Source organism: Ammodytes marinus (genome assembly GCF_949987685.1).
Source record: "Ammodytes marinus genome assembly, chromosome: 18".
Lineage (NCBI taxonomy): Eukaryota > Metazoa > Chordata > Actinopteri > Uranoscopiformes > Ammodytidae > Ammodytes > Ammodytes marinus.
In genome coordinates, this window is record NC_137222.1 from 5,132,858 (window position 1) to 5,158,991 (window position 26,134).

At 39.0% G+C, this 26,134-nt stretch overlaps 2 protein-coding genes across 2 annotated transcripts in view; one reads left to right on the forward strand and one right to left on the reverse strand.

The window, feature by feature from the left end:
* The window catches only part of scamp1 (secretory carrier membrane protein 1), a 13,365-nt gene extending 8,104 nt beyond the window's left edge, over positions 1-5,261 (reverse strand). The window contains exons 1-2 of the mRNA XM_080046501.1: positions 5,110-5,261; positions 314-391 (exon numbers count right to left, since the gene is read on the reverse strand). Of these exons, the coding sequence (XP_079902627.1) occupies positions 314-391; positions 5,110-5,166 (135 nt within the window). The 5' untranslated portion in view covers positions 5,167-5,261. The remainder of the gene's footprint in view (positions 1-313; positions 392-5,109) is intronic.
* Positions 5,262-6,250: 989 nt separating this feature from the next.
* ap3b1a (adaptor related protein complex 3 subunit beta 1a) overlaps positions 6,251-26,134 on the forward strand; it is a 56,832-nt gene continuing 36,948 nt past the window's right edge. Inside the window, exons 1-8 of the mRNA XM_080047075.1 lie at positions 6,251-6,472; positions 13,600-13,675; positions 14,017-14,091; positions 17,963-18,058; positions 18,184-18,344; positions 19,588-19,654; positions 24,789-24,971; positions 25,482-25,637. Of these exons, the coding sequence (XP_079903201.1) occupies positions 6,354-6,472; positions 13,600-13,675; positions 14,017-14,091; positions 17,963-18,058; positions 18,184-18,344; positions 19,588-19,654; positions 24,789-24,971; positions 25,482-25,637 (933 nt within the window). The 5' untranslated portion in view covers positions 6,251-6,353. The remainder of the gene's footprint in view (positions 6,473-13,599; positions 13,676-14,016; positions 14,092-17,962; positions 18,059-18,183; positions 18,345-19,587; positions 19,655-24,788; positions 24,972-25,481; positions 25,638-26,134) is intronic.

Sequence of the window (26,134 nt, forward strand, 5' to 3'; positions counted from 1 at the left end):
AATATGATATGTAGAAAAACATAGCTGTAAATGTAAACAGTGTGAGAGCTGTTTGCCTCCAGTTACAGTCAGAATCTACAGGGTTAAAAATGATTTGACAAGATTTCTTCTTACATATACTTTTTTTTTTAATTGTGAAAATAAGCAGGATTTGTACACATGTAAATCCTTGCCTTTGACCATTGACATAAAAAAAATCATAAACAATAAAAAAAGCAAAATAAGAAAAAGTCTCAAATGGCCTGATGGGTTAATAATGTTATTGAACATCTATATGTGAGTGATGCACAAACATACTGTGAGCTGTACTCACTTGTTTGGCATCTGTGAACGGATTGTACTCCTCCAGCCCCGGAGGAGCACCATGTCTTACTTGTGTCACTGACGGATCCTGAGAAAACAGTTAAAACAATAAATCTAATGCGAAAAAATATCCATTGTAATCTCTACTCTACTAGGAGTAAAAATCGAAACCCTCCATTACTCTGAACAGTTTAAAGCCAAACAGCCCTCTGTATTCAAAATGCAACAGGCCTATAATTCAATACTGGCAAAGACAGGATGATTCCAATAATTTTCACGGGAAGGCGTCTATAAATAGCCATAGAACATGAGTTTCAGAAGGGGGGGGGGGGTTGGGTAGGCGAGAAAATGCTACCGGCTGCTAAAGACAGAAATAAAAAAGGGAATAGAATGAAGTAGAATAGAAAGCTTTATTGTTGCCATTATACAATGTACAAGAAGGAATACAATTAGCTTCTCCTTAAAAAAGTGCTACGAGGAACTTTTAAATATTTCATAAACGCTCAAATTTTCCTCTTGTGATCATAAATGACACGTAACAGCAAACAAGACCATAAGTGCAAAAAATTCAGTTTTAATATAGTTTTTCTTAATGCCGCCTTTGTCATGGGTTAGGCATAGTTAAAACACTTCCGCTTTTGTCCGAAGGCGGTGCACGAATTAGCACAAACTGAAAGTTCCTCGGAGCACCTTTAATGTCCAACAATTATGAGAAATAAGATAATTGACTTTTACAAGATAATGTTTTGCAGTCAGGTCAGGCCTTTGGAGCCTGGTCATGTTTCCATTTTAACAGTTTAACTATGTGAATATTCTGTTAAATAATCTCTAATATCTCAATATCAATCAAATAATCATCATTATCAATCATAATCGCATGAATGATTTTTGCCATAATCGAACAATAGCAATCACAAACTTTAAAAGCAGACTAGTATCTATCTTTTGCCCTACATTTCAAGGTAAAGTTCCTATTCTTACATACATCAGAGAAGCTAAATTATTAACTTTAGAATCTAAAAATAAGCTTACCATCAGCTGCCGTCAGTCACGCACACGTTTCATTCAAATGTTTGCTTCTCGAGATTCACAATAACATCCAATCTGTCTGCGCTATCCTCATCCAGCCTCAGTGTAATAATCCTCTAGCTGTCTCTTCTCTCACTCTTACATTTCCCAGAGCATCTCTCTCCACACACACACACACACACACACACACACACACACACACACACACACACACACACACACACACACACACACACACACACACACACACACACACACACACACACACACACACACACACACACACACACACACACACACACACACACACACACACACACACACACACACACACACACACACACACACACACACACACACACACACACACACACACACACACACAGTAAGTTGTCACCAGACCAGGGTCATTAATATTTCAGCGTATGTTGTGATTAAAGTTTCATGTTGCCGTATTGAGCCACAGCCAAACACACACACATGCATATTCATTGAGTTTTCAGCTTGAAATCTATAGTTAAAAAAAAAAAAGTTAAAAAATCATAAACATCCATATGCATTGACCGACCTGTTGCATGCCGGGCCTGTGTGAAAGCTAACTTAAGTTAATGGTCATTAATGGTGATTTTTCGGCACAAACTGAACTTGCATAAGGAGGTGGACCGCACATTGACGCTCCTATTGGCTCAACTGAGGTGTCAATCAAAAGGTTCAGTGAACATTTCCACACCAAGATACCGACCATGTTTACATGCAATAGTGAGTTATGACAAAAAATACACACGTGATGGTAGGATGGCTTAGAGTAAGAGGGGCCGACCAGTAACCATGAGATAGCTGGTTGGATGCCCGGCACCGGACAGGAGGGTGTAAAACTACTGGTGGTATTACATCTACGGTGCCCACCATCTCTAGCATTGTGTCCTTGAGCAAGACACCTAACCCCAAAACTGCTCCAGTGGTGTTGTACTATGGTTGACCCTGCACTCTGACCCCCTTCCAAAGTGTGGTAACTTGAGAGGGGATTTGCGAAAAGACGAATTTCAATGTGCCACGTGTAAATTGACTAATAAAGATAACTTAACTTAACTTAATCTGCTGGCTCATTTCAATTGTTGCAGTAGCCATCCTTGGGATTCGATTTAACATGTTTTGGACTATATATGTTTAACACTTTTGGATCGTGTGTGGACCTTTTCCAATGTTAGAGACTTTTTTCTGTCATGTAATTAATTGGTCTATTATCATGAAGCCTCACATGTGACCTGCCTCCACTTTGTAATGGTTTGTTGTCCTGTTGAGAGGCGTTCATTGGACCTGCTGTTGTGATTGTTTCTTGAAAATGGTTTAAATCACAAGAATCTCAGCTTTTCAAATATATGTTGCATCAATATCCACTTAAACACTAGCAGTGTGTACAAAGCGTAGTTGTGTCTTCAGCGAACACTCGATTAATCAATGGAATTATGGGTAGAATACTTGATTACCACTAAAACAATTGATAGCTGCTGCAGCCCTAGTTATTACTTCTTTCTTTCACAGAAATAGGTCAAATCACAATAAAGAATGTGATATTTAGCTAGAATAGGCGCCCTAAGGTGGGACACACACAACTAACACATGTCGCCATGACAGCACCATATGATTTCATGAACTATTGACGATAGCTCAGAGAATGGAACAAAGCTTCTGCCTTTCTTCCTTCAGGCTGAAAATATGTGAGAGCCAAACACATGAGAGAGAAAGATGGAGGGACAGCAGGGGGGTTCACCGCTCATGTCACTACGACGTTAATGTGGAAAAATGAATTATTCACTTTCCATGCGTCAAACTGGGCGGTCAGCATCTTTCACCGTCACAGAGACAGAGAGAGAGAGAGAGAGAGAGAGAGAGAGAGAGAGAGAGAGAGAGAGAGAGAGAGAGAGAGAGAGAGAGAGAGAGAGAGAGAGAGAGAGAGAGAGAGAGAGAGAGAGAGAGAGAGAGAGAGAGAGCACAATGGTGGACTGACTTTTTTTAAGTTTCAGTGATACAGTAATACTACAGCCTGTAAAAAGTATGTTGTGAAAATATTTTTTGGTCAAAATCTGTGAAAATATTTTTTGGTCAAAATCAGTGAATATCTCACCCACGATCCGCTACCTGTCTGTACTGTGTGTACGCTGGTGTACTGTGAATACACAGCCTAGCCTAGGCTCTGTAAACTGACAAGTAAACAAAGGGCTAGGGGCCACCGTAGCTAGCCACATGCCCAGTTTACATGCCCAGAGCCCAGGCTGTATATTAATTACTAACACTGGATTTTTTTCCAGCAAACACAGTGCGTACAAAAAGTGATTTAGACAACAACAAGCGTTCTACATAATCGTTGACTACACCTTTAACTGGCCTATTCTTTTTCAGCTCTAGTGAAAATGCTAATGAGTTGCTGTAGTGCCCATGTTGAGTAGCCTTGCCTACACCTGATACGTGGAGATGGAAAATGAAACACCGCTGTGTGTTTGCTGAAGGAGCTGGCTGCACCGACGCACTGAAGACCATGTGATCAGATGAATGTTTTCACTATGACACGCCACTGACTGTGACAAACTGTGTTATCATAAGGCTACAGTATAATGAAGGCATGACAGTGGAGAAAAGTGAACAACCAATCATGTAGGCCTACTGTATGTTCTGCTCTCACTTACTTCTCTGTCTGGTCTAGAGAGCAAGTCACAGAAATGACTGAAAAGCCTATAGTTGAAAAGTATACATGCCAGTGTTTCCCCTACATTCATTGAATGTTGTGCCCCACTGTATGGCTGACTGGTGGGGCAGGTGATGAGGAGGTAAGGTCACTTAGATAAAGCTAGATGGAAACTAGGTGAGGGGATAGCAGGCCCCTCTGTCTAACATTTGTTTTCTGTTTTCATACATTATAGGTTAAAACATTGCCAACTATAGCCCCACTGCTATACCGGCAGGGGGCAATTGCAAGTGCTCAATGTCCAGTCTGTAACAGCAGGGGGAATCCTATGCATTCACATACTTCTGATCTTGTACTCTGTATACACCCATCAGTTGGTTTGCATGTACTGTATAACTGTTTACATACAAAGCGGAGTCCAAAAGTCACCACGCCAAATTGAAAATCTCTAATATGTTCATGTTCATTCAAGGAATGAAGTTTAAGGATTAACAGAAACATTAAAAAAACAGTTTGTTAAAATCTATCTATCAGTATTCTGGATCATACTTAGCCTAGTCTCCAGTTAGTACTAAAGAAACAATTACATCTATCTATCTATCTATCTATCTATCTATCTATCTATCTATCTATCTATCTATCTATCTATCTATCTATCTATCTATGAGAGGAACATCATTTTAACCACAGCAATTTAGTATTTAAACATAGTACAATAGTAGGCTTGTATGCTCCCTACAGGTGTGTGAAGGGAAGGCTGTGAGACAGGTATTATATGTATTATAACAAAGCACCCAACCTACTGCACTAATCATAAGATAACAATGCTGCTGTATCAACAAGAACAACATACCATAACACTGCCTGGTACCTTTATATGACTGTCAGGCACAGTAGACCAATATCAAGTCACTGACGACTTCAAAAACAAGCGAGTTAACGCGTATAACCAGCTGATGGGACTATTTTTAACCCCCAAGGCAGCTGTTGAACACGTAACAGCCAGTGCCTAGTTGAAGTCAAAGCTGTTATTAATATGAAATAATGCAGAAGCTGATGCTAATGTGGCTAACGCAGCTAGCTTTAACGTTTACCTGAAAAGGGTTGTCCAGCTCCGGCTCAGCGAACGGGTTACTGTCGAATTCTGACATCCTCCGATAAGAAGTGGGTGTTTTTATCGTTCACTAGATATCCGTAACCACAGTTACAGATCGCTATTGTTACATATAAATGAAAGAAAATAACGTAAAGATGATGACTAGGTGGTAGGTGAAGTCAACTGTGTTCGGACAGAGATGCTGTCAAGGCGGAGGATTGGTCACCAGCAGCAGATCAAAGTCGATACTATGCGAAACTATGCGGAAGTAAAGAAACGTCACTTCCTTTTCTTTGTAGAAGTTCAGAACAGGATATTTATTATTGGACATAAAAGAGTACCTTTTGTCTCTTTGTTCTCAAAGTTTTCCCTAAAGGGGTTTAATTTAAATAAACGTGTACATGCCACTGGTAGGATTTAGTTTGCTATGTTATCCTAAGGCTCTAGTTTTTTTTAAGTATTTATTTTTTCTTGAATAGTGCATAAATAGAATGAATATATAGACTAGTTATTCATCCGTCCCTGAAGGAGAATTCTGAATCTCTGGGATCACTAAAGGTTTATTCTGTTTTTTTTATATATATCTGTAATAGCCTATTATATAATTCTTTATTTCACAATTTGTTTTATTTTATATATTTAATCCGAATCTGCACAGTTACTAAAGTTATCAAATAAATGAAGTGAAGTAGAAAAATGGTTAAAAACAAAACAAATCAAATATTTTTACGTAAAATACACACGCATTTATTTTCACTTTCCCCTACGACAAAAGCCATAGTGCCGTAGTTACCATGGCAACAATAGAACTCGAGACATGTCAGCCATAGAACTAGAAATTATAAACGCGACGACCTTTTTTGTAGATAATATACAAACACTAGGCAAACTAAGATAAAGGAAATTATGCTTTAAAAAAGGAAATTACATTTGTGTATACAAAATGTATCTCAAACAACTAGGTTATAAAATAGAAATTCCAATTTTCGAACAATTTGTAATGTTCAACTTAGAGCTAGTTCTTCTACATCTATGTCCAGTCAGCAGCTGAAGCCCTGTCATGTGACACCAACTTGTCCAGCTCACACTTCCGCTACTGCGTGCAAAAGAAGAAAAAAAAGTTGTGTGAAAAATCTTAGAGAAGTTTATACGCTGGGTTACTCCAACATATCTTCAAGTCTTTTATAAGTGCAGCAGAATATAACTTAATATTTTCGTACCCTTTCATTTGAAGGCTGAAAGATGTCCACTACCGCTTTGTACAACGACCAGGGAGGAGCGGAGGCTGCGGTGGAAGCGTCGCCGGAGAACAACTCGAGCTCCGGGGCTGCGTTTGGACTGTTCAGCGCTGACTTCAAAAAGTTAGTTAGCTCAGATTGTATTCCCTTTTCTGTCAACTCTTATGTTTTTCTGTGGTTAAGTTCTGTTTTAACTTGAATATGTGGGTCATTTACAAGTTTACCTGGCCTGCTAAAAGGCCAACAAGACAATGCAGCATCAACAGGCAAGTGAGGGATAATTAGCTGTCAGTTAACTGTCAAAATTGAGGTTTATTATGATTTTAATAGACGTTGTGGTCCTTTTCTGCCTTTTCATTTTGTTATTTTTAACCTATCAGCGTTGGTTGAAATAAACTGTTATTCACCAGAAAGAGCAGGTGTTATTACCTTTCATCCTATCTTTAATTATTTTCTTGCAGAAGCTACTTGAACAGGTGTTGGGATTCGGGAATTACCATGTATGCTAAAACACTTAAACATTTGCAGCTGGTTCGTCTAATGTAGGCTAGTAATGGTGATGTCCATGTCGAATAAAATCTAACTAATAAACTAACTAAAGTAGATGCAGGCCATTCAAATTTACAGACAGACACTATGTATACTATCGGCCTTTCTTGTTCATCTTGAGCTAAAGATCATTTTAAAGTTGTACTTTATGTTCCACGATTGAAATATAGTGGCCTAGGTTCAACATGTATTCAACAGGATGGAACGACAGAATGAATGAATGAGCTGTGTGATTTGGTATTGGGTGAAAAGTTAGTTTTTTTACTGTACAAACCTTGCTGATTTTAGACCTAAAATAAACCCTTTAGTATTATGGTGGGAAAATGATTAAAAACTGGTATATTTGATTACTTTTGATAAATGTTCCAACTTTGTCTCAAAAGCATGGAAAACAAGTTGAGATGTAGTATTTATTCCGTATGTTGATTTCTCCAGTTTTTGTCTGTAATTTATGATTCATTTTGTAGGCGACGAGGAAGGTCTGAATATATGATTTTGAAAATATGTTTTTTTGCGTGTATAACTGTGTGAATTTTGCAGCACTTTCAATCTGGTTCATATCAATAAATGTTGTATTGTAATCCCATGTGGGCTGCCCATAATTCTACACATGACACAATGGTAAAGAAAAGTCATGCATTTATATACATTTTGCAGTAATGAGTAGACTACTACAGCTAATAAGAACAACTGGGACCTTGACTTCAGTAACCAACTCTTTCACTATTTCAGTGAAGCTGTAATCCTGTACCGAATGCTACATAAAATGTGCACAGTAGGGATTTTCATCAGAGTTCATAGATAATAAGACTGAACAACCTCCACACTTACAATACTGTATTGATATGTAGCCGTCAGTAAGTGTCCCTGTTTTGGAGGCTGCAAAACAGACCGACACAGTAACATGTGTCACTTTGTCAGTGAGTTCAGCAACCCTTCTTCTCCTTAAAGAATGCATCATTATAACATGTAATAAAGCTGCATATGATTAGCCAACATGTGCAAATCATATGGAAAACGTTAGCAAACATCTCAGGCTAGCAGGTGGGTTAGACTGACCGCTACGTGCCCTTATCATACAAATGCCTGACAGGACAATGAAAAGGCCAACTGAAGAACATTACTCGTTCATTTACCTTGTAAGCAAGAAGGACTTGGGGGCAATATATGTGTTGAGCTGTTTATCTCACTTTCTTTTTATATTTTTGGTCATATTTTAAGCAAATAGAATTTATAATGAATTGATGATTAAATGAGACCTGTCTTGGACCTCCTAACACATTCAAATAGTTTCTGATAAAGCCGTCTGGGTGTCCAAGGCCATGATGGAAAAATATTTCTCTACCTGTGTGATACCATATACTAACTTACTACTTAATTTGCTATTGTCAAAACCATTGTATTCAACTTTTCAGCTGTATTATAAATCTGAAACTGGATGGTCAGCATTTCTTCTTTTTTTTTTGTCAGATTTGTTAGATTCATGTCAGAAATGTGTCACTAGAGGGCAGCCAATCACCAGTGTGGCCATATTTGTTCATCTTGTAATTTCCTGTAAAATCAGAGTTTATGCACTTTAGCTGCTCTGGTTTTACACTCTCTGATGTGGGTTAGAAGCTACACACACGTACCTAGTAATTGCTAATGAGATTTGAGCTGCTCAGTGAGTTTTAAGCACTTAAATAATGGTTTTAATGTGTTGATACTAAACAGGGAATTTGGTTACCAAGGCTCCTAAAATCCTGTTAATGTTTATGATAGGTCACACATGCAGCTGATGTATCTCTCGATAAGATATTGCATTTTTTTTAAATTCTTTTGTATCCTTTTGTGTTAGATGTATAGCATAGCTTAGCGTGACTTGCTAATCAGTGTCACATGACCATGTAGTTTAGACAGGACTATAGGTCATATGTTCAACTCCCTCCAGGCCAGACTGGAAGAGCAGCAAGACAACACATATCAGTTCAATGAATGATACGTCTCTTTGTCTGTCTGACACAATTCACAAAGGCCATGCTCTATCAGATTCCAAAGCTCTATCTTTATCTCTTATATGAGTTCATCCTGCTCAGCATTTAGCTTCTGGTAAATTTGGTGCATAACTCATTTATAGAAAATAGTCACACATTGTGTATCAGTAAATTTGTTGTCACAGAGAAAAATACTTAAGGAGTTGCGAACTTAGCTCTACAAGTGCACAGATCATTTGGTGCAAGTAATTTGTGAGCAAAAGACTGCGTTTGTGATTCATAGAGGCAGATTCAATCAGTTGTAGTTATTGATTTGTATTTGTACGAGAAAAATGTCCAAAGAAAAATATTTTTTCTAAGAAAATATACGTGTGCAACAATCGATGCATGAATTGAATATACATACAGATGTTCAGATGTTCACATTTTGTCAATGAATTCACATTATTTGATATGGGCGTGTAATGAAGCTACATCTACAAATTTAAAGATAGTAGGATACACTTGTGTGACTACTACAAATTAGAGGACAAATACAGAGCCATAGAGCTCTAAAGTTAAATCAAGTTGTGTTTTTTTTTGTTATTCTCTCATTGTCTTAATGTTTGTCACATGTGAATGGACACAGCTACATTCCTGCCTCTTCTCTCTGACTGAACGTTCTCGCTGCCAGCGTCTGAGCAAGCGATGGGAACATGGAAAACATGTGACTTATTTCATTATCTGACTGTGACTGAAGAAGCATTTCACTGAGGCTGAGAGGGTCGGTTGTATGGATATGTACTAGTGTGAATGGTTCTGATTTAAAGGTGCACTATGTAGTTTCAGAAGAGGGGGATTGTTTACATTAGCAGAGCCTGCAGTCAGTTTACCTAACATATTTCTACATGTATTTCTTAGTGTGAGTTGTTTGATGTTGATTGAAACACTGCAGATTTACTTGATAGGAAATCATCATTCTCTCGCTGCCTTTATATTTCTGTTTCTTTTTATTACATTTTTTCAGGCCACAAGCCATTTGTTATGGTGAACAAGGTAACTTACTACTTGCTGTTATGGTACTGTTGTTTTAGCTTGTTTCTGCTGCCTCCAAGTGGCCAAATTTGTGCAGGTTAAAATAGTGATATGAAATAGTGTCCTTTTGTGAGAACAGTCCAACACTGCTTTGCTATGGATGTATTGAGTTGTGGTTTGAAATCTCTGATTAAATCACAAATAGAAGTTAAAGGTGCACTATGCAGATTCAGTGGAGGGGGATTTGTTTACATTTGCAGAGCCTGCAGATAGTTTACAAAAACATATTTTCTCTACATGTTATTGCGAGTATGTACTGTGTTATTCTTAGTATTGAAAAATTCTATCATCAATCAAAACAAAAAATATTTTGAGGCACCTGGAACCATTGGACTAGAATTATGTTTGTTTTAAAAAAAACTGTGGGCCCTGCTGCTGTAAACAACAATATGAAACGGTAACTTTTAAAGTAGCTTCAAACTTCAAACAGTGTTCCAGGGAGTTATGAGGTCTCATTCTCTTATGAGAATATACCTTAAAAATGTTTTACTTCTCTGACACACCAAAAGTTACAAAGTGCACTTGTAATAGTTATCCAAGAACCAGTACTAGTTAACTTGAAGAAACTTACTTTTTTCCAACATTTATATATTTAATACTAGCTTGTACAAGCTCCCATAGAGAAAGGATAGGAAGCAAACTTTGCCCCCTCCAAAATCCTTGTACATTCACATCCACTTCCCGTCATTGAGTTAGCTGCTGTTATCTTTGATGTGGGCCCGTCCCGTCTGGGTGTATGTGCTCTGAGCGCTGTGGAGCCGTAGTGGATTATTGTGCTGTGGAGGTGATGAAAAGATCGCGTGTGTTTACCCACCAGTAGAGATAAGGCCCTCCTTTTTACCCTGGAGGGGAAGTGACCATAGAACACACACACACACACACACACACTCATATACACAGACACAATCAGACGCACACACAGGCACGCACGCACCCTCGCATGCACACACACACACACACACACACACACACACACACACACACACACACACACACACACACACACACACACACACTGGAGCCAGGAGGCAGGTGAGACAGCCTAAGAGTCTTCAAAGGGAAAATACACATCTGTTTAAGAAGAGAGGAGTGACAAGTTTACAAGCGTCGACTCGACCACAGCCGGTAGTTTTTTACGGAGGAATGTTTGGACTACAAGAAAAGGAGAGAGTTAGTAGAAGAAGTATGACTAGCCATTAGTGAGCTGACAGGGCATCTTGTGACTTTATGTGTGTATGTGTGTGTGTGTGTGTCCCTGCTCCAGTGTGTGTGTGTGTGTGTGTGTGACTTTGTGTGCCCAAGAGAAAAAGGGAAGAGAGTTGTGAATGACAGTGGAGCCTGGACAGTTTTTTCCACTCTTCCCAGCTTTGACAAGAAGAAAACGCGAAGACAACTTTAAATAAATATAGCCACATAGCCTGGAGCAAAGTGGCTACAACGGCTCTGTATTACCATTGAGTTACTTGACATTCGGTCAGTTTGTGACAGCAGGTGTACCGGTTTATTTTTATTTTTTGAATTTTTAAATTAACCTTTATTTAAACAGGGAAGTCCTTAGGAATAATTTTTTTTACAGTAGTGGTGGCCTGCTTTGTTGAATGGACTCCAGTGTATTTTTTCGGAGGAAAGCCGATATGAATGGCGGTTTATCTTCTTTGCGCTCGGAGGCAGCTGGAGCCATGAGGACTGCGCTGCTCTCAGCAGAGAACTTACAACTCACTCTTAAGAAGGAGCTGAGTCTGGAAGAACAGGCCCTCACTCCCAACAAGAGTATCCCCAAGGAGAAGCTCAAAGCCGGGTACTGTAGTCCAGTCTGAGGGACACTTACCATAAAGTAAACTGTGTTTTTTTTTTAGTTCAGCTTATTGTCTTTCTCATAATGTGTCAGCTGGATGCTAAGTTAAGAATAGTTTCAACTTTTGAAGATTAAAAAAAAATTAAAAAAATATACAATTATATAACTTACTAAGCCTTGAAATAAGTTTTCTCTAAAACTTTTTTTTATTTTTTTTAGGGGAATTTGAACTAAATCTTCGGATTATTGTTGCCGATTTTTTTTTAATTATTTTCACGTAGAAAAGATAGATTGATGGATATAGTACTTTATTTATACCCAAAGGGGAATGTCAGGGTTGCAGTAGTAATTCACAAAAAAATTCAAAATAACTCAATTAAATATATACAGTATACAGAAACTATTACTATTAATTGCTAATTAGCACTTAAAGGTGCAGTGTGTAATATGACATCATCAAGAAAGTTCTACAAAGTTCTAGAATGCAACGCTCCGTGGGTAACCCCACCCCTTTCGAATAATAACAGAAGCTACAGTGGTCTTCAAGGACAAGAACAATTCAAAATTTTAAACAATGCACCTGATGACATTCTAACCATGACGCTTCCAACATGGCGGCGCCCATGCCTTGGTCCATGGTATGGAGAAATACGGAGATAAAAGAGAGAAAAAAAAATATTCAAACTTTTTTTTCAGCTATTATGCACTAAATTAAACGTACTTATGGATATTATAATTATTTTCTACCAAGTCTCCTATGAAAAAAATCCCAGAATTCTACACACTGCAGGTTTAATAAAAAACACAGGTGAGGTGAATGGGAATATCATAAGTCCTAAACCAAAGTATTTTTACCTGTTGGCTGCAGTAAATAAAAATTCAGAGGATCACAAAAGTTATTAGGATTTATTCGCTAAAGACCCTTAATGCCTGTGTATATTTTTTTATGTCAATTCATCCGATAGTTGTTGAGATATTTCAGTCGTTAACAAACATACTGAGATTAGCCTAACAGTTAGCATTGCTCAAATACATTTGTCCATTTAATTCCCAAAGAGTTACTCATCTGTGTTGGTTGAATTGGCTTTTGTTTCTCAAATTTAGTTTTCATTCTGAATCTGGACGTTACCTCTCAAAGTTTTTGCCTCAGTGTGAAACAATTGACCAGTGTAGTTGAACAGTGTGTGTGTGTGTGTGTGTGTGTGTGTGTGTGTGTGTGTGTGTTTTTGAATTAACCTAGCACTAGCCTAGAATTAGCAGAGGAAGTAGCTCCGTCACTTCATAGCATGTGAGCAGAAAGTATTGCAATCCAGCTGTTGCATAGGAACAGATAAGATTCCTTCAGTTTGTTTGGGTTGTTGACTATCAGGGCTCCGGACTGTTTGGCCTGTTAGGAGCCAGTGTGACCCTTAATCTGTGGAACTGACACAGATGGCCACTTACACACAGAGCTTTCACAGCAACTTTGGTCAAACTACAACGCTTGAAACTGATTAGTGCAGCAGTGTTGTAGTCAACACCATCGAAAGCAAGACGAGTTCCACACCGCATGACAAACCTAAGATAAAATATGTACCATGCAAACCATAGGCAGCCCTCAAAATTTGTTGAAAGATCCAAATTCCCAGAAAAACACCCACTAAAAAAAATGTTGTGGTCTTGATTGTCATTTTGATCAATTCAAAGTCCTCTTTTTCTGAGACCGAGATAAAACTGAGTAAAAATGTGGTTGATTCTGAGATGAGACCATCAAAAAGTGGTCTCAAGATGGTGCTAAAACTCTGCTAAGCTGTTTCTTACCTTGCCCTCTTTAATATTGACCAGAACATGTGTGAGTGACAGTATTGTCTTGTCCTCAGGAATGAAGACCTTAAAGAGATGTTGGAGAGCAACAAGGAGTCGCTCAAACTGGAGGCCATGAAGAGGGTCGTTGGGGTGAGTGCATTTAAATGTTTTAAATTAACAACATTGTTATCGGAGTCATTTCGCGGCTGTTGGCTTCAAAGGTGACGTCAGTGATTCTGGAGATTTATTGTTGTCAATATCACTTTTAGTTAAAGAAAAAATCCAGTATTACTACACATCCTAGGCTATGTAAACGGGCACGTTGCTAGCTGTGGTGGGCCCCTTTGTTTACAAACCACAGACACACATAACGAAAAGGTAGTGGATCGTGAGGAGATATTCACTGATTTGGGAAAAAAAGTGATTTTGAAAACAAAAATTCTCCAGAATAGCTGAGTTCACCTTTTAATAACATTTTGTGTATTTTTCAGCTGATTGCCAAAGGGAAAAATGCATCGGAGCTGTTTCCTGCAGTGGTGAAGAATGTGGCAAATAAGAACATCGAGGTAAGACATTATTGAGAAATATATCACACGTAAAATGACATTACTGTTGTCATTTTTACAAGTCATGTTGTTTTTATGATTCGTTTAATTCTCATGTGCTCTGCGTGACGTTACCGCGGGAACTTCCTCATATAGAACAATTGAAAGCTCATGTGGATTGGCTGCTGTTGAAAGCCTTTCCTAAATCGAGTTAGTTTTTATTTATTTGTTGAATTGAATTTTTTTTTAAACCAAAGTAAAACAGACAAACTTGAAAGAAATGATCTCATGAGAGTTATATATTATAAATAAAAATGAACAGGCGGTAAGAACAAAGTTTATGTTTAGCATCTGTAATAACATAAAAGAGACACCAAATGTCTGAATTATAACCAGAATTAATATATGAAAAAGATAAAAGGGGTCATTATAAAACAAAACTGGATTGAATATTACTATATAGATTATTTTTATTCTATATTTGGTACGATGTACTGGTCTAAAAACATAATCCAAAGCCACATAGGTAGAAATATCCCTCGTTGTCATATGTTATGGAACAAGGGGAGAGAGGCTTATGTTTGACGTGCAACAACATTTTTGCCGAAAGCTATATTTGTCTTGTTATTTGCATTGAGAACATCATAAGTTGTTTAAATATTGCTTGAAACTATCCTTTCATTAGCAGTAACTTAGGAACCATCTGAAAATTTACGGAAAATAAACAAAAAGATTTTTATTTTTCAGTTTATTCTCTTATAAATCAATAGTTGCACCACTAGACTGGTTTTATTACTACACATCATAAATTAGCAGCAACATAAAGGTGTTGTAAAGATCCTGTGTCCATTGTAAACACTTCTCATTCTAAATCATGTAACGTGTGAGTGAGCCATGACAGACTATTGCAGTGAATGAGTGAAACACTAAGCAACAGCTCGAGAGGGGTTCCCATGCCCAGAGCCTGTGAATATTGATTAGTAGCAGTAGAATAATCAGGTATAGTGTGTGTGTGTGTGTGTGTGTGTGTGTGTGTGTGTGTGTGTGTGTGTGTGTGTGTGTGGCGGGGGGGCAGGTGGGCTTGGCCAGGCGCTGTTTGTAAGGCATGCCGCCCCTAGCAGCTCTTGGCAGGGTGCCGGCGCAGGTGGGTGGACGTAATTGGTAACACAGAGCCCACAGTCACGTTTACTATCTCCACATCTCAAATACACCAGCTGCTAAGGTGGTCAGAGCTTCTCTCTCTCTCTCTCTCTCTCTCTCTCTCTCTCTCTCTCTCTCTCTCTCTCTCTATCACCTTATGTGAATTAGTTATTTGTTTTAGAAGTGTGTGTGTGTTTGAAAGAACTAATTAGGCATAACTTGTACACTGTGTACAGTTGAAAATACTGCCTTATAATAGTTTCAAAAATCAAGAAAATCTTAATTAAATTCTAAAAGCTTATTGGCATTTCTATTAATGTAACTCTTCTACATTTTACGCACCAACAATGTATCTATCACTAAAAAATGGCCTCTTGTCTCTCTCTCTCTCTCTCTCTCTCTCTCTCTCTCTCTCTCTCTCTCTCTCTGGCATTGATTCCCACTAATTAGAAAACAGCACAACAGTGTGCGGTTTATCGACAGTGACGCGTGATTTAATATCAATTCACTTTATTTTCTCCAATCAAACAATGCTGCTCTTCTTAGTAAGACGAGATGAGACACTTCCATAACATGTGTTCTTTCATATTTGAACACATGTCCAAAATGTACATTTAGGTGTTTATTTGACCAAACCTTGTCTTTTTGCGTCTATATATTTGTCACTAAAACGCTTACCATAACTACATTTTCCATAATTATTCTCAGCACTATTCTGTACGGAACGATGTTGTAAATTGTCTGATTTATGATACATTTTGTTCTAAAATGTAGATCTTTTAATTTTTTTTGTATAGAATGAAAAAAGGCTTTATCCAAAGTCTGTTCAGAAAAAACTTTGGACACTAATATGTAGATTTTTTTATTTAGAAAAATATGCACATTTACACAGAATTATTTAGATTCTGCCCAATTTGATATATTTTCCAACATTTCTACAAAAAGTGTTACAGAAAAAAATTATTGTTTTAATGAATTTATTAAAAGTTTCACGATGATATCTATAAGCTAAACATTTGACCCTACTCACCTGCAGTCTCACCTTAACACCACATGTCACACATGAACCAGTGTTTGTTTGTGTATGCCTTTGAGTGCACATTCAAGAAAATACATCACATAAAACCCCCACAAATTTGATGCTGAGCAAGTTGTAGAGCTCTCAATCGCCTGCTTAGCACTTTTAATGACCCCTGCCTTTTTGCTTTGTGGTCAAAGTAACCAGCAGATCCTTAAAGGGGCAGATGGGTTGTGTCTGTCTGTTTTTATAGTGAGTAATGCCATTTAATTCCAGCAGTAATGACTGGAACTATGATTGAGAACTGTGGTGCACTGCCGCCGGTCGATACCACACTGCATTACTAAGCCCTGGTCATGATTACTAATTAAGCCTCTAGGTGATTGGACCTTTTTAAAGTCTAACCTTCAACCCTGACCTCCACCTTCAATCACTTCTTAAATGGATTTATACATAGTCTCTGAGGTAAATCATCATTTTAGCTAATCGTGTTTTATACTGTTATTTATGAATTTGAAACCTCATAGAACATATCAGCTCCGTTAGGTCGTTAATTTTCTTCTTTTTCTTAATGGGCAACCAGTGTAGCAACCTTGTGGCTTACAGTTAAACGTGTCAGAACGCAGGATAAATATTTTCTCAGGCTTTTCCTGTGAGAAAATAAACCATATATGGAAGCCAAAACACAAGACAGAAGGCGGAGGGAGGGGGTGGGGGTGGGGGTGGGGGTGGGGGTGGGGGGGAGGGGAGGGGAGGGTGAGTAATTCAATGGTGATTTCTGAAAGGAACACGGCTCCATTCTCCAGCGCCTGAAACAACATTTGGAGCGACTGGCGGTGATATCTGGACAGGAAAACTTTCTGTACAAACTTTTTCTTCCAACCACCACCGCCACTGGAAATAATAAACTCATATTGCCTGTAGAAAAACTGAGCTCAAAGTTTGAAAGTTTAAAGGTGCTGTAAGCGGAATGGTTCTTTTAGCTAACTTCCTGTCAGTTACTGCAGTTAGCAGTCCCCTCGCTCGTCCCTACGTCACCACATTAATGCACTGCGGTCTTCAAGCAGCGAGTTAGCTAGCATCATCTCAGATCCATAAGTGTGATAAAAACATAATAAAAACCATCAAAACAGACATTGGGAAGGATTTTTACCTGCTCTGCCATTGTAGGCGCATAAACATTCACCCATCTGTCGCTCTGGCGTGCACCGGCAGTGAGACATGAGTGAGACGGGTGTCGGTTTGTAGCGTTCTCTCTTGTGATTGGATATTAATTTCGGGATCCCCCAAAAAGTTTATTAACCGATTACATGCAGAGCAGCTGACTGAGAAATCGGCTTTATGAAACGCGCACATTATGAAAGTGATCACTGTATGAATAAAGAGCGATTTAACACTTATATTAACATAAATAAACCGCTTACTTCACCTTTAAGTTTGAAAGTGTATTAATGGATAGGTCTTGAGACGAACCATATCATTTTCTACGGGGTTCAACATAAAATAATACAATACAACAGGCCAAAAAACAGAAGTATTTTAATACATTATTGTTCACTTTCATATGTTTTTATAGCCGCAGCCTTTCATCTTTTATTAGCGGTATCAACATCCAGCACGTCCTCTGTCATAACCAATTGTATTGCAAATAAAGTTTATTTTTCAGATGAGTTGCATTTTTTTCAAATGTTTAAGCCCCGACTGATGTGTGTTGATTTGAATTGTCCTTCTCAGCTGAAGAAGCTGGTGTACGTTTACCTGGTGAGATACGCAGAGGAGCAGCAGGACCTGGCTCTGCTCTCCATCAGCACCTTCCAGCGAGCGCTCAAGGTAACATTTCTACTGCTGTGTCTTTCTTTCTTTTAATATTACTGACATGGCAAAAAGGCTGAAAGGTTTTTGTAAAATATCCTTTCACCCACTAATACGATGTTTTTCTGTGTCTTCTGTGGCAGGACCCAAACCAGTTCATCCGGGCCAGCGCTCTGAGGGTTCTGTCCAGTATCCGGGTTCCCATCATCGTGCCCATCATGATGCTGGCCATCAAGGAGGCTGCAGCAGACATGTCTCCATACGTCAGGAAGACATCCGCACATGCCATCCAGAAGCTATACAGGTACACTTAAAATATACAAACAAACTAAATATCAATGAAAAGGACATTCTTTTTTGTAATTTAATTCAAAAAGTGAAACTTTCATATACTCTAGATCCATTGCACAGAAAGTGACAGAAATCCTTTTTTTGATTGGTGGTGTTATGTCATATTAATATATTTTGAGATACTGGATTTTTTTTCTATTCCATGAGCTGTAATCACTAAAGACTTAAACTAAAGAAAGGCCTGCCATATTTCACTTTGTGAAATAGAATATATGAACGTTTCACAATTTAAATAGATCTTACCATGATATACAATTTTTTGGAGATGCACCTTTTAATATACCAGGGCTGCAACGTGAGCTGCAAACATCACTAGCTAAATACCAAATCTTGTAGCTGCACTCGTTTTCTTGCCTGACTCTCCTTACCACCTCATTCCTGAACAATGAAGGGAGCAGTGAATACAGTAACTGCGTTAGGTAATGTTGATATAAAGGGTTTTGCCTGCCTGCCTCTAACCTTATCTTGCTCTTATCAGCTGAGTCTGGCTAAATCACAGAAGGAACTAGAGCTCAAAATAGTATCAAAGTAGTCAAATTGTTCTCGCCTATTAACGAATAATGGATTTCCCCCCAAATACCTACTATGGAATGTCCTTAAGGCTTCACCTAACTATTACTTTCATTATAGATTCATTGGTTCCTCTATAAAATGTCAGAAAATAGGCAAGCAGCGAATAATCACAATTGAGAAGCTTTAAACTCGAATGTTAACTTGCTACAAATTGTTTTTGTGCATCGTGCAACACTGCAACTGTCGGGGATGTTTTATAACGTGTCAAAAATTTTAATTTCTTGTTCACTACAGAGCAAAATAAAGGGTGTCTGGATATGTCTTGATCATACAATTAAAACAGGCTCATAGACAGTTGACCCCAGACTCTGTTAACAAACTGTCAACTCTGTAGTCTGAACACACACACACACACACACACACACACAACACACAACACACAACACACAACACACAACACACACACACACACACACACACACACACACACACACACACACACACACACACACACACACACACACACACACACACACACACACACACACACACACACACGCACACAAGCACACAAGCACACAAGCACACAAACAGAGGGAACATAATTCAATTTGCAATTTCGTGTCATGTGAATAATTGCCACCCTGTAGTTGAGAATGTCTCTGTCTGTCTGTTGTCTCCAGCCTGGACCCAGAGCAGAAAGAGCAGCTGATCGAAGTGATCGAGAAACTGTTGAAAGACAAAAGCACAGTAAGTACATTCACTACGGCTGTGATCCAAGTTGCATACTCTTTCTTTTTTCTATTCTACATACTATATCTGACCATAAAGAGTATCTAGTTAGCATGCAGTAGGCACACAATTGGGAAATACTTTAACTTATTTATTTCATCATAACATCGTGCCTTGAACTTGCCTCTTGCTCATATATCGGTCACATCGCCGGTTCATATACGGAGGCTCCTTGGATGCAACGTAACTTGGACGGTGGGTCAGAATCGCCCAAAAAGATGCTGATTTCAACACTAATTTCCGCATTACGACCAGACGTTGTAGGGGCATTCAGGTATTTTTTTTAGCATGCCCCATCTGACCACATGTATTGGGCCATACTTAATCTATTTCTACCATACTAAATAGCAGGAGAAGTATGGGGGATTGGAACACAGGGTACATTTCCCCTTCATGGTGGATAACTCAGACCACTGGAGGGCGCCCTAGTCTAGCCTTATTCTTCTCCGTTCTCTTCCATCCCACAGCTCATTCGGCAATGCCATGGTTTGTTAACACCCACTTAAACCCCACACAGTCTTCAGATGCTCCTTGTTAACTGTCCATTTGGGAAGGGAATTTTCGCACTGATGCTAGTGTCAGCTTAATTTTCTCAAAGGCCAAACTACTTCTCTTTATTTATTTATTTATTTTCTCCTCTAAAATGGCCCATAAATGAGTTGAATTCTTACCATTCTGTGTTCAAGTCGGTCACATACATACACACACACAACGCAAGGGCAGCCCATTAGAAGTCAATAGGCAGAATATTCATTTCGACGAGGTCACAGTGAATACTTAAAGTGTTTAAATGCCAATTTCAAATATGTAGATTTCGACCACAGAATGCAGAGTTTGTGTGTGTGTGTTCGTAGTACGTGCTAGTCATGCACACAGTTTGTGATAATTATGTATTCATAGTATATACCTATCGTAATACAAACAAAACAAAGGCGCTTAAGCCAAGAGGAGGGGGATGGAATGCCCAGTACCAGATGCATAGCATATTTAGCGCCCGGACGCTAACGAAGACAGATGACTTCTCTTCCCCCCCGTTGGAGACCGTGTTGCCGGGGCTAGGGACGGAAAGAGAGGGCACTATCACACACACAGACGCACAAGCTCTTTCAGACGATGATGAATGGTGAACAAAAAATAAATACTAAACATAGTGGACATTTAAGGGCTATCAAGCAATGTGTTTTTATGATGCTATATGGTGATTCCATGTATAATTTAGAAGTCCAGCTACAATGGCCAATTTTTATTTATGTTAGCATGTGTTGGAATGATGCTATGTAGGGATGTCGGCGTCGCTGAGTTCAATCTTGGTGAGGTACTGAGGGTGATCATGGAAAGGGCCATCCTGCAGATTTTACACATAAAGTCCAGTTTAGTAGTCGTAAAACGCATTTGAGTTTCAAGAAAAGCGCTATATAAATGCAATATATTATTATTTTTATACTGCACTCCCTGTGAAAGCAGTTTTATAATGTATTCTGTAGCTCTGAGGAAATAGCCCTTGACTATCTATCTATCTATCTATCTATCTATCTATCTATCTATCTATCTATCTATCTATCTATCTATCTATCTATCTATCTATCTATCTATCTATCTATCTATCTATCTATCTATCTATCTATCTATCTATCTATCTATCTATCTATCTATCTATCTATCTATCTATCTATCTATCTATCTATCTATCTATCTATCTATCTATCTATCTATCTATCTATCTACCTACCTACCTACCTACCTACAGTTAAAAATATCTATCTTAATAATCTATATTGTTGGCTTACTTTATTATTGAAGTCTTAAAACACACATATATAGGTTTGTAAAACAGTATTCTTCCCATATCTGATGTTAAAAAATCGATTTCAGCCTAAATCAGTGAATTAATTCAAGGTAAAAGCTACTTAGCTGATGTCACTACACTGCTAGAATCAGGAAACATTTGGTTATTGTTCCAGGCCGGGCGTCCTGACGTTTACCTTTTACAGATGTGGCTGTTTGGTTAAATAGCTGTGACACACGGGGGGCCTTGCCTTGCCTTACTCTGTGCGTGTGTTTGTGTGTGTGTGTGTGTGTGTGTGTGTGTGTTTTATAGGCAAGATGCTTTAAGGAGAAAATGGGGAAAGGCCTCGTGACAGAGACAACATAGGAGTTTGTGCAGCGTCTGTTTTACCGTGATGGATCTATTATCCAGCCATTACAAGATAAATGATCGATCCCCTCCCATCTTCCCTCCCTCTCTCCCGCCCCGCGCACCTTCTGCAAAATTGAAATGAGAACAGAAAGGAGGGGCCGTGTGTGTGTGTGCGCTTATACAGGCATCTTTGTGAGGACCAGTTTTTGCTTTTAATGATTGGAATGAGGACATTTTTGGAAAGTGGGGACTTTTTGCCTTGTCCTCACTTCTTCAAAGGCCTGTTTGAGGGTTAAGGCTAGGTTGTAAGGTTCAGGCATGAATTAGGTGAGGGTTAGTGTAAGTTGGGGTTAGGCATTTAGTTTTGATGGTTAGGGTAAGGGGCTAGGGAATGCATTATGTGAATGAATGTCCTCACAAAGATAGAAGTACAAGAATGCGTGTCTGTTTGTGTCCGTGTAAAGGGGGCTGTTGCTATGATTAGGGGGCTAGGTGAGATGCCCATTAATTTAAGAGGAAAGGGAGAGAGCTGAAGAGGAGCGAGAGCAGAAAGGCAACGGGATAGGACCGACCTCACACCGGGCCATCAATCAAAAACAACCAGCGCACGTTGTCTGTGGCGTGATGACCCAGCACTCTCTGCCTCTCTTGGCACCCTAATTAGAATTCATAGCAAAATAGATGCAAGGAAACGGTTTGGGGGCCCCCTTCATAATTTTATAGGAAATTTATTGTTATTAGAAGAACCATTTGCTTAGTGTGATTTTTTCCATTACCGGGCTTGTCACGCAGCGTAGATAATATGGTTGGAGATGTAGTGGGGTGGAGGGAGGGGGGGGGGGGGGGGTATGAACTGCATAGATTGGGGTGTCAGTTTTGTTGATGGTGCATGTAGTTTACCTTGGAGCTGCGTCTAATGGGAGAAGTTGGGACGAGAATGCACAAAAAGCCGATGAGCGCCGCCTGTAATAGCCTGGGAGACAGGGGAGGCCGCGCAGGGAGAGTGATGCAAAAATACACAACAATACCTGCTTAACATACTGTATGGATTCTAATTGACTGCATTGAGGAGGTTTATCTACAGTGGAATATGGGTAGAGGGGGTAGCCAATGTTTGATACCTTTTTAAACTTTCCCCAAATTATACTGTATACAGTGGCACCGTCGGGTAAACCCTATTTCTACTTCAACTGTAGCCTGTTTGTGTTTGTTTCGGGCCTAACACTGCATTTTACAAGATTCTGTTGAACTAATCACCATGAAGTTACCGTCACCCAATACTCCTTTTTACTGAACAGCGCTTGAACACATCATGATGTAACTCAATTCAACCTGAGTCGTGGTCCTTTTTGCCATCTAAATACATTTAGGTGTTTATTCTAATATAACTTGTAGGTTTGCGTCAATCTTTAAATTGCCATTATCTCAACATTAGTTTATTTCAATATTCAAATATCCAAAAATCTAAACTTCTAAAGCACTTACATCAACTTAACTTGCCATAATCATTCTTAGCACTATGTTCTGAAAGTTATTACAGAAGGATTGTTCATATGTTGTTAACTGTTTGATATAATATGATACATTTTCTTCTTAAAAATGTGACGAAAATTTCTCTATACATCAGTGCTATGCCATACATGTAGTGTTTTTTAAACCCTTAGTAATCCATTCATCAACGTTAGTGTGTGGATGTCGGAAAAGCTAATCGTCACTCGGATTTAAAACCAGATTTTCTCCGAGAATCTACAAACAACACACACACGTGCACACACGCACGCATGCACACACACACACGCACACACGCACGCACGCACGCACGCACACAATCAATGCAGGCTCATGACAATGCTGATGGGTAAAATGCACAGGGTTCCCTACGGGGCCACCGAGGGGCCAGAAGGCTTTAATTGGGAAAACCTGATTCTGCTCGGTTTCTCTTCTTCGTCTATTTCAACACCATAATGCTGTTTGCATATTAATACACCGCCTTGTCACTCACTCACTCCCTCACTCACACAGTCAGCCAGCTAGCTAGCCACCATACAGGCAAATAGGCTTTTTCCTCCTACCAATAAAACACAGTTGATGATTGGCTCTCTCTTGCCCACTGCTTCCTCTGTGTACCCCAAGTAAATTGGACCTAAAATGAGTTTTGTACCTGAGGAAAAAAAAATATATAATTGACAGGGAAGACATACGCTCACTGATATATTTCTTACAAAGGGTTGAATATAAATTAGTCAGTTAAAAGTTAAAGAGCAAAACATTTTCCGTCTAATTATCTACTAACTACCTAGACTCTTAGAGTGTGTGTTGTAATCAAAGTGGTAAATTGGCAGTGTGTTTCTTAAGTGAAGTAATAGGAATTCGTTTGACCAGGTTCATGTCTTTTATTTCTCTAGAGTTGGCTTCTATTAAGGCTTCTTTAAAAGAGACTACAAGAACTTTGAAATGTTTCTGAAGCAGTCTCATTTTTCCTCTGATGATCATGAATTACCTGTAACAGCAAACGAGACCATTAGTGAAAAGAACGCTATTTTTATATAGTTATTATTATTATTATTATTATTATTATTATTATTATTAATGCCTTTGCTCGGGTCTGAAATCCCCGCCAACTCAGATTTATGGCAGGCAGACCGGAACATTCTGTGTTTCCCGAACAGTACTAAATCAAAGTTATAAACCATTATCAATCTGAGATATAAGTCACATATAAATACTTTACCTCATTGTGATGCATCCTGCCGTCTCTCTTTCACTCGCTTCCTAAACAAATGCAGACGCTAGCAAATATCTTTAGGTGCTTTTTTTTTTATCAATCTGCTTCATATCCTCACAACTTCCATTAACTCCAAATGTTAATAGCAGACAAAAAAATATAAAACATACTTAAAAAAACGTCAGCATTTCCCTGATGCGTAGTTTCCTCTCTGTCCCTCTGCCCCATAGCTTGTGGCTGGCAGTGTGGTGGTGGCGTTTGAAGAGGTGTGTCCGGACCGTATCGACCTGATCCATAAGAACTACAGGAAGCTGTGTAACCTGCTGGTGGACGTGGAGGAGTGGGGACAGGTGGTCATCATCTCCATGCTGACGCGCTACGCCAGGACACAGTTCACCAGCCCATGGACTGAGGTGAGGGGGCAAGAGATCCATTAAGACGCACATTTACACTGGGTGGTAATTCCTGCTCATGCTAACTACTCAGTGAGTCACTAGAACCTTAGAAACATGAGCTGGGGAACTCTAAAAGGTGGGAATTTTAAGTGACTCCTAAGTTGTATTTTTGTCTGTATTGATTTTTTTTTTTACAAACTTTTATACATTGAAGCACTTATGTAAGAGAAGTTAAGAGAGAGATTCTTAGCCAAGAAATCCATTTGAAAAATGTTTTTATAATTTAAATACCAAAATGATACGCCACTGTAATATTTAACAACACATTAGGTTTGCATGGGGAGTTTATTGAGTACCGAGCCTTTCAGAGAAATGAAATTCAAGTTCTTCACAAGAATACAAGTTAAGAATCGGACCATAAAAACATTCAAACATTAAAAACACAAACCACATAGTAAAAATGTAGATAACGCAAGCAATTTCGTCTCATTCTATGACAAACAATACATTGTGTTGTGTGTGGTCCAGGGCGCCTCGTTTGATGAGCATAACGAGAAAGCCTTCTACGACTCGGACACAGAGGAGAAGAAAGACGAGACGGAGGAGAAGGTCTATGTGATGGATCCAGACCACAGGCTGCTGCTGAGGAACACCAAACCCCTACTACAGAGCAGGAACACTGCTGTGAGTCTACCTGTGTGTGTGTGTGTGTGTGTGTGTGTGTGTGTGTGTGTGTGTGTGTGTGTGTGTGTGTGTGTGTGTGTGTGTGTGTGTGTGTGTGTGTGTGTGTGTGTGTGTGTGTGTGTGTGTGTGTGTGTGTGTGTGTGTGTGTGTGTTGCTATTACTCATGTTGTGGGGACATTTTAGGGTTGGGGTTAGGGCAAGTCTCCAGGAAATAAATGTAAGTCTATGTAATGTCCTCGCAAGTGATGAAAACACAACATATGTGTGTGTGTCTCTGTGAGAGCTGTTGACAAATACAGTATAAACATTGATCAAGGTTTCTGAGCGTGGCCTCGGTTTATATCTCAACACTTTCTTACAAACATAAGCTAAACAACAACTAGTGCTAGTGTAGCCTTGTATTGTAGAGACACACACACACACACACACACACACACACACACACACACACACACACACACACACACACACACCTACCTACCTGTCATAGTGCACCC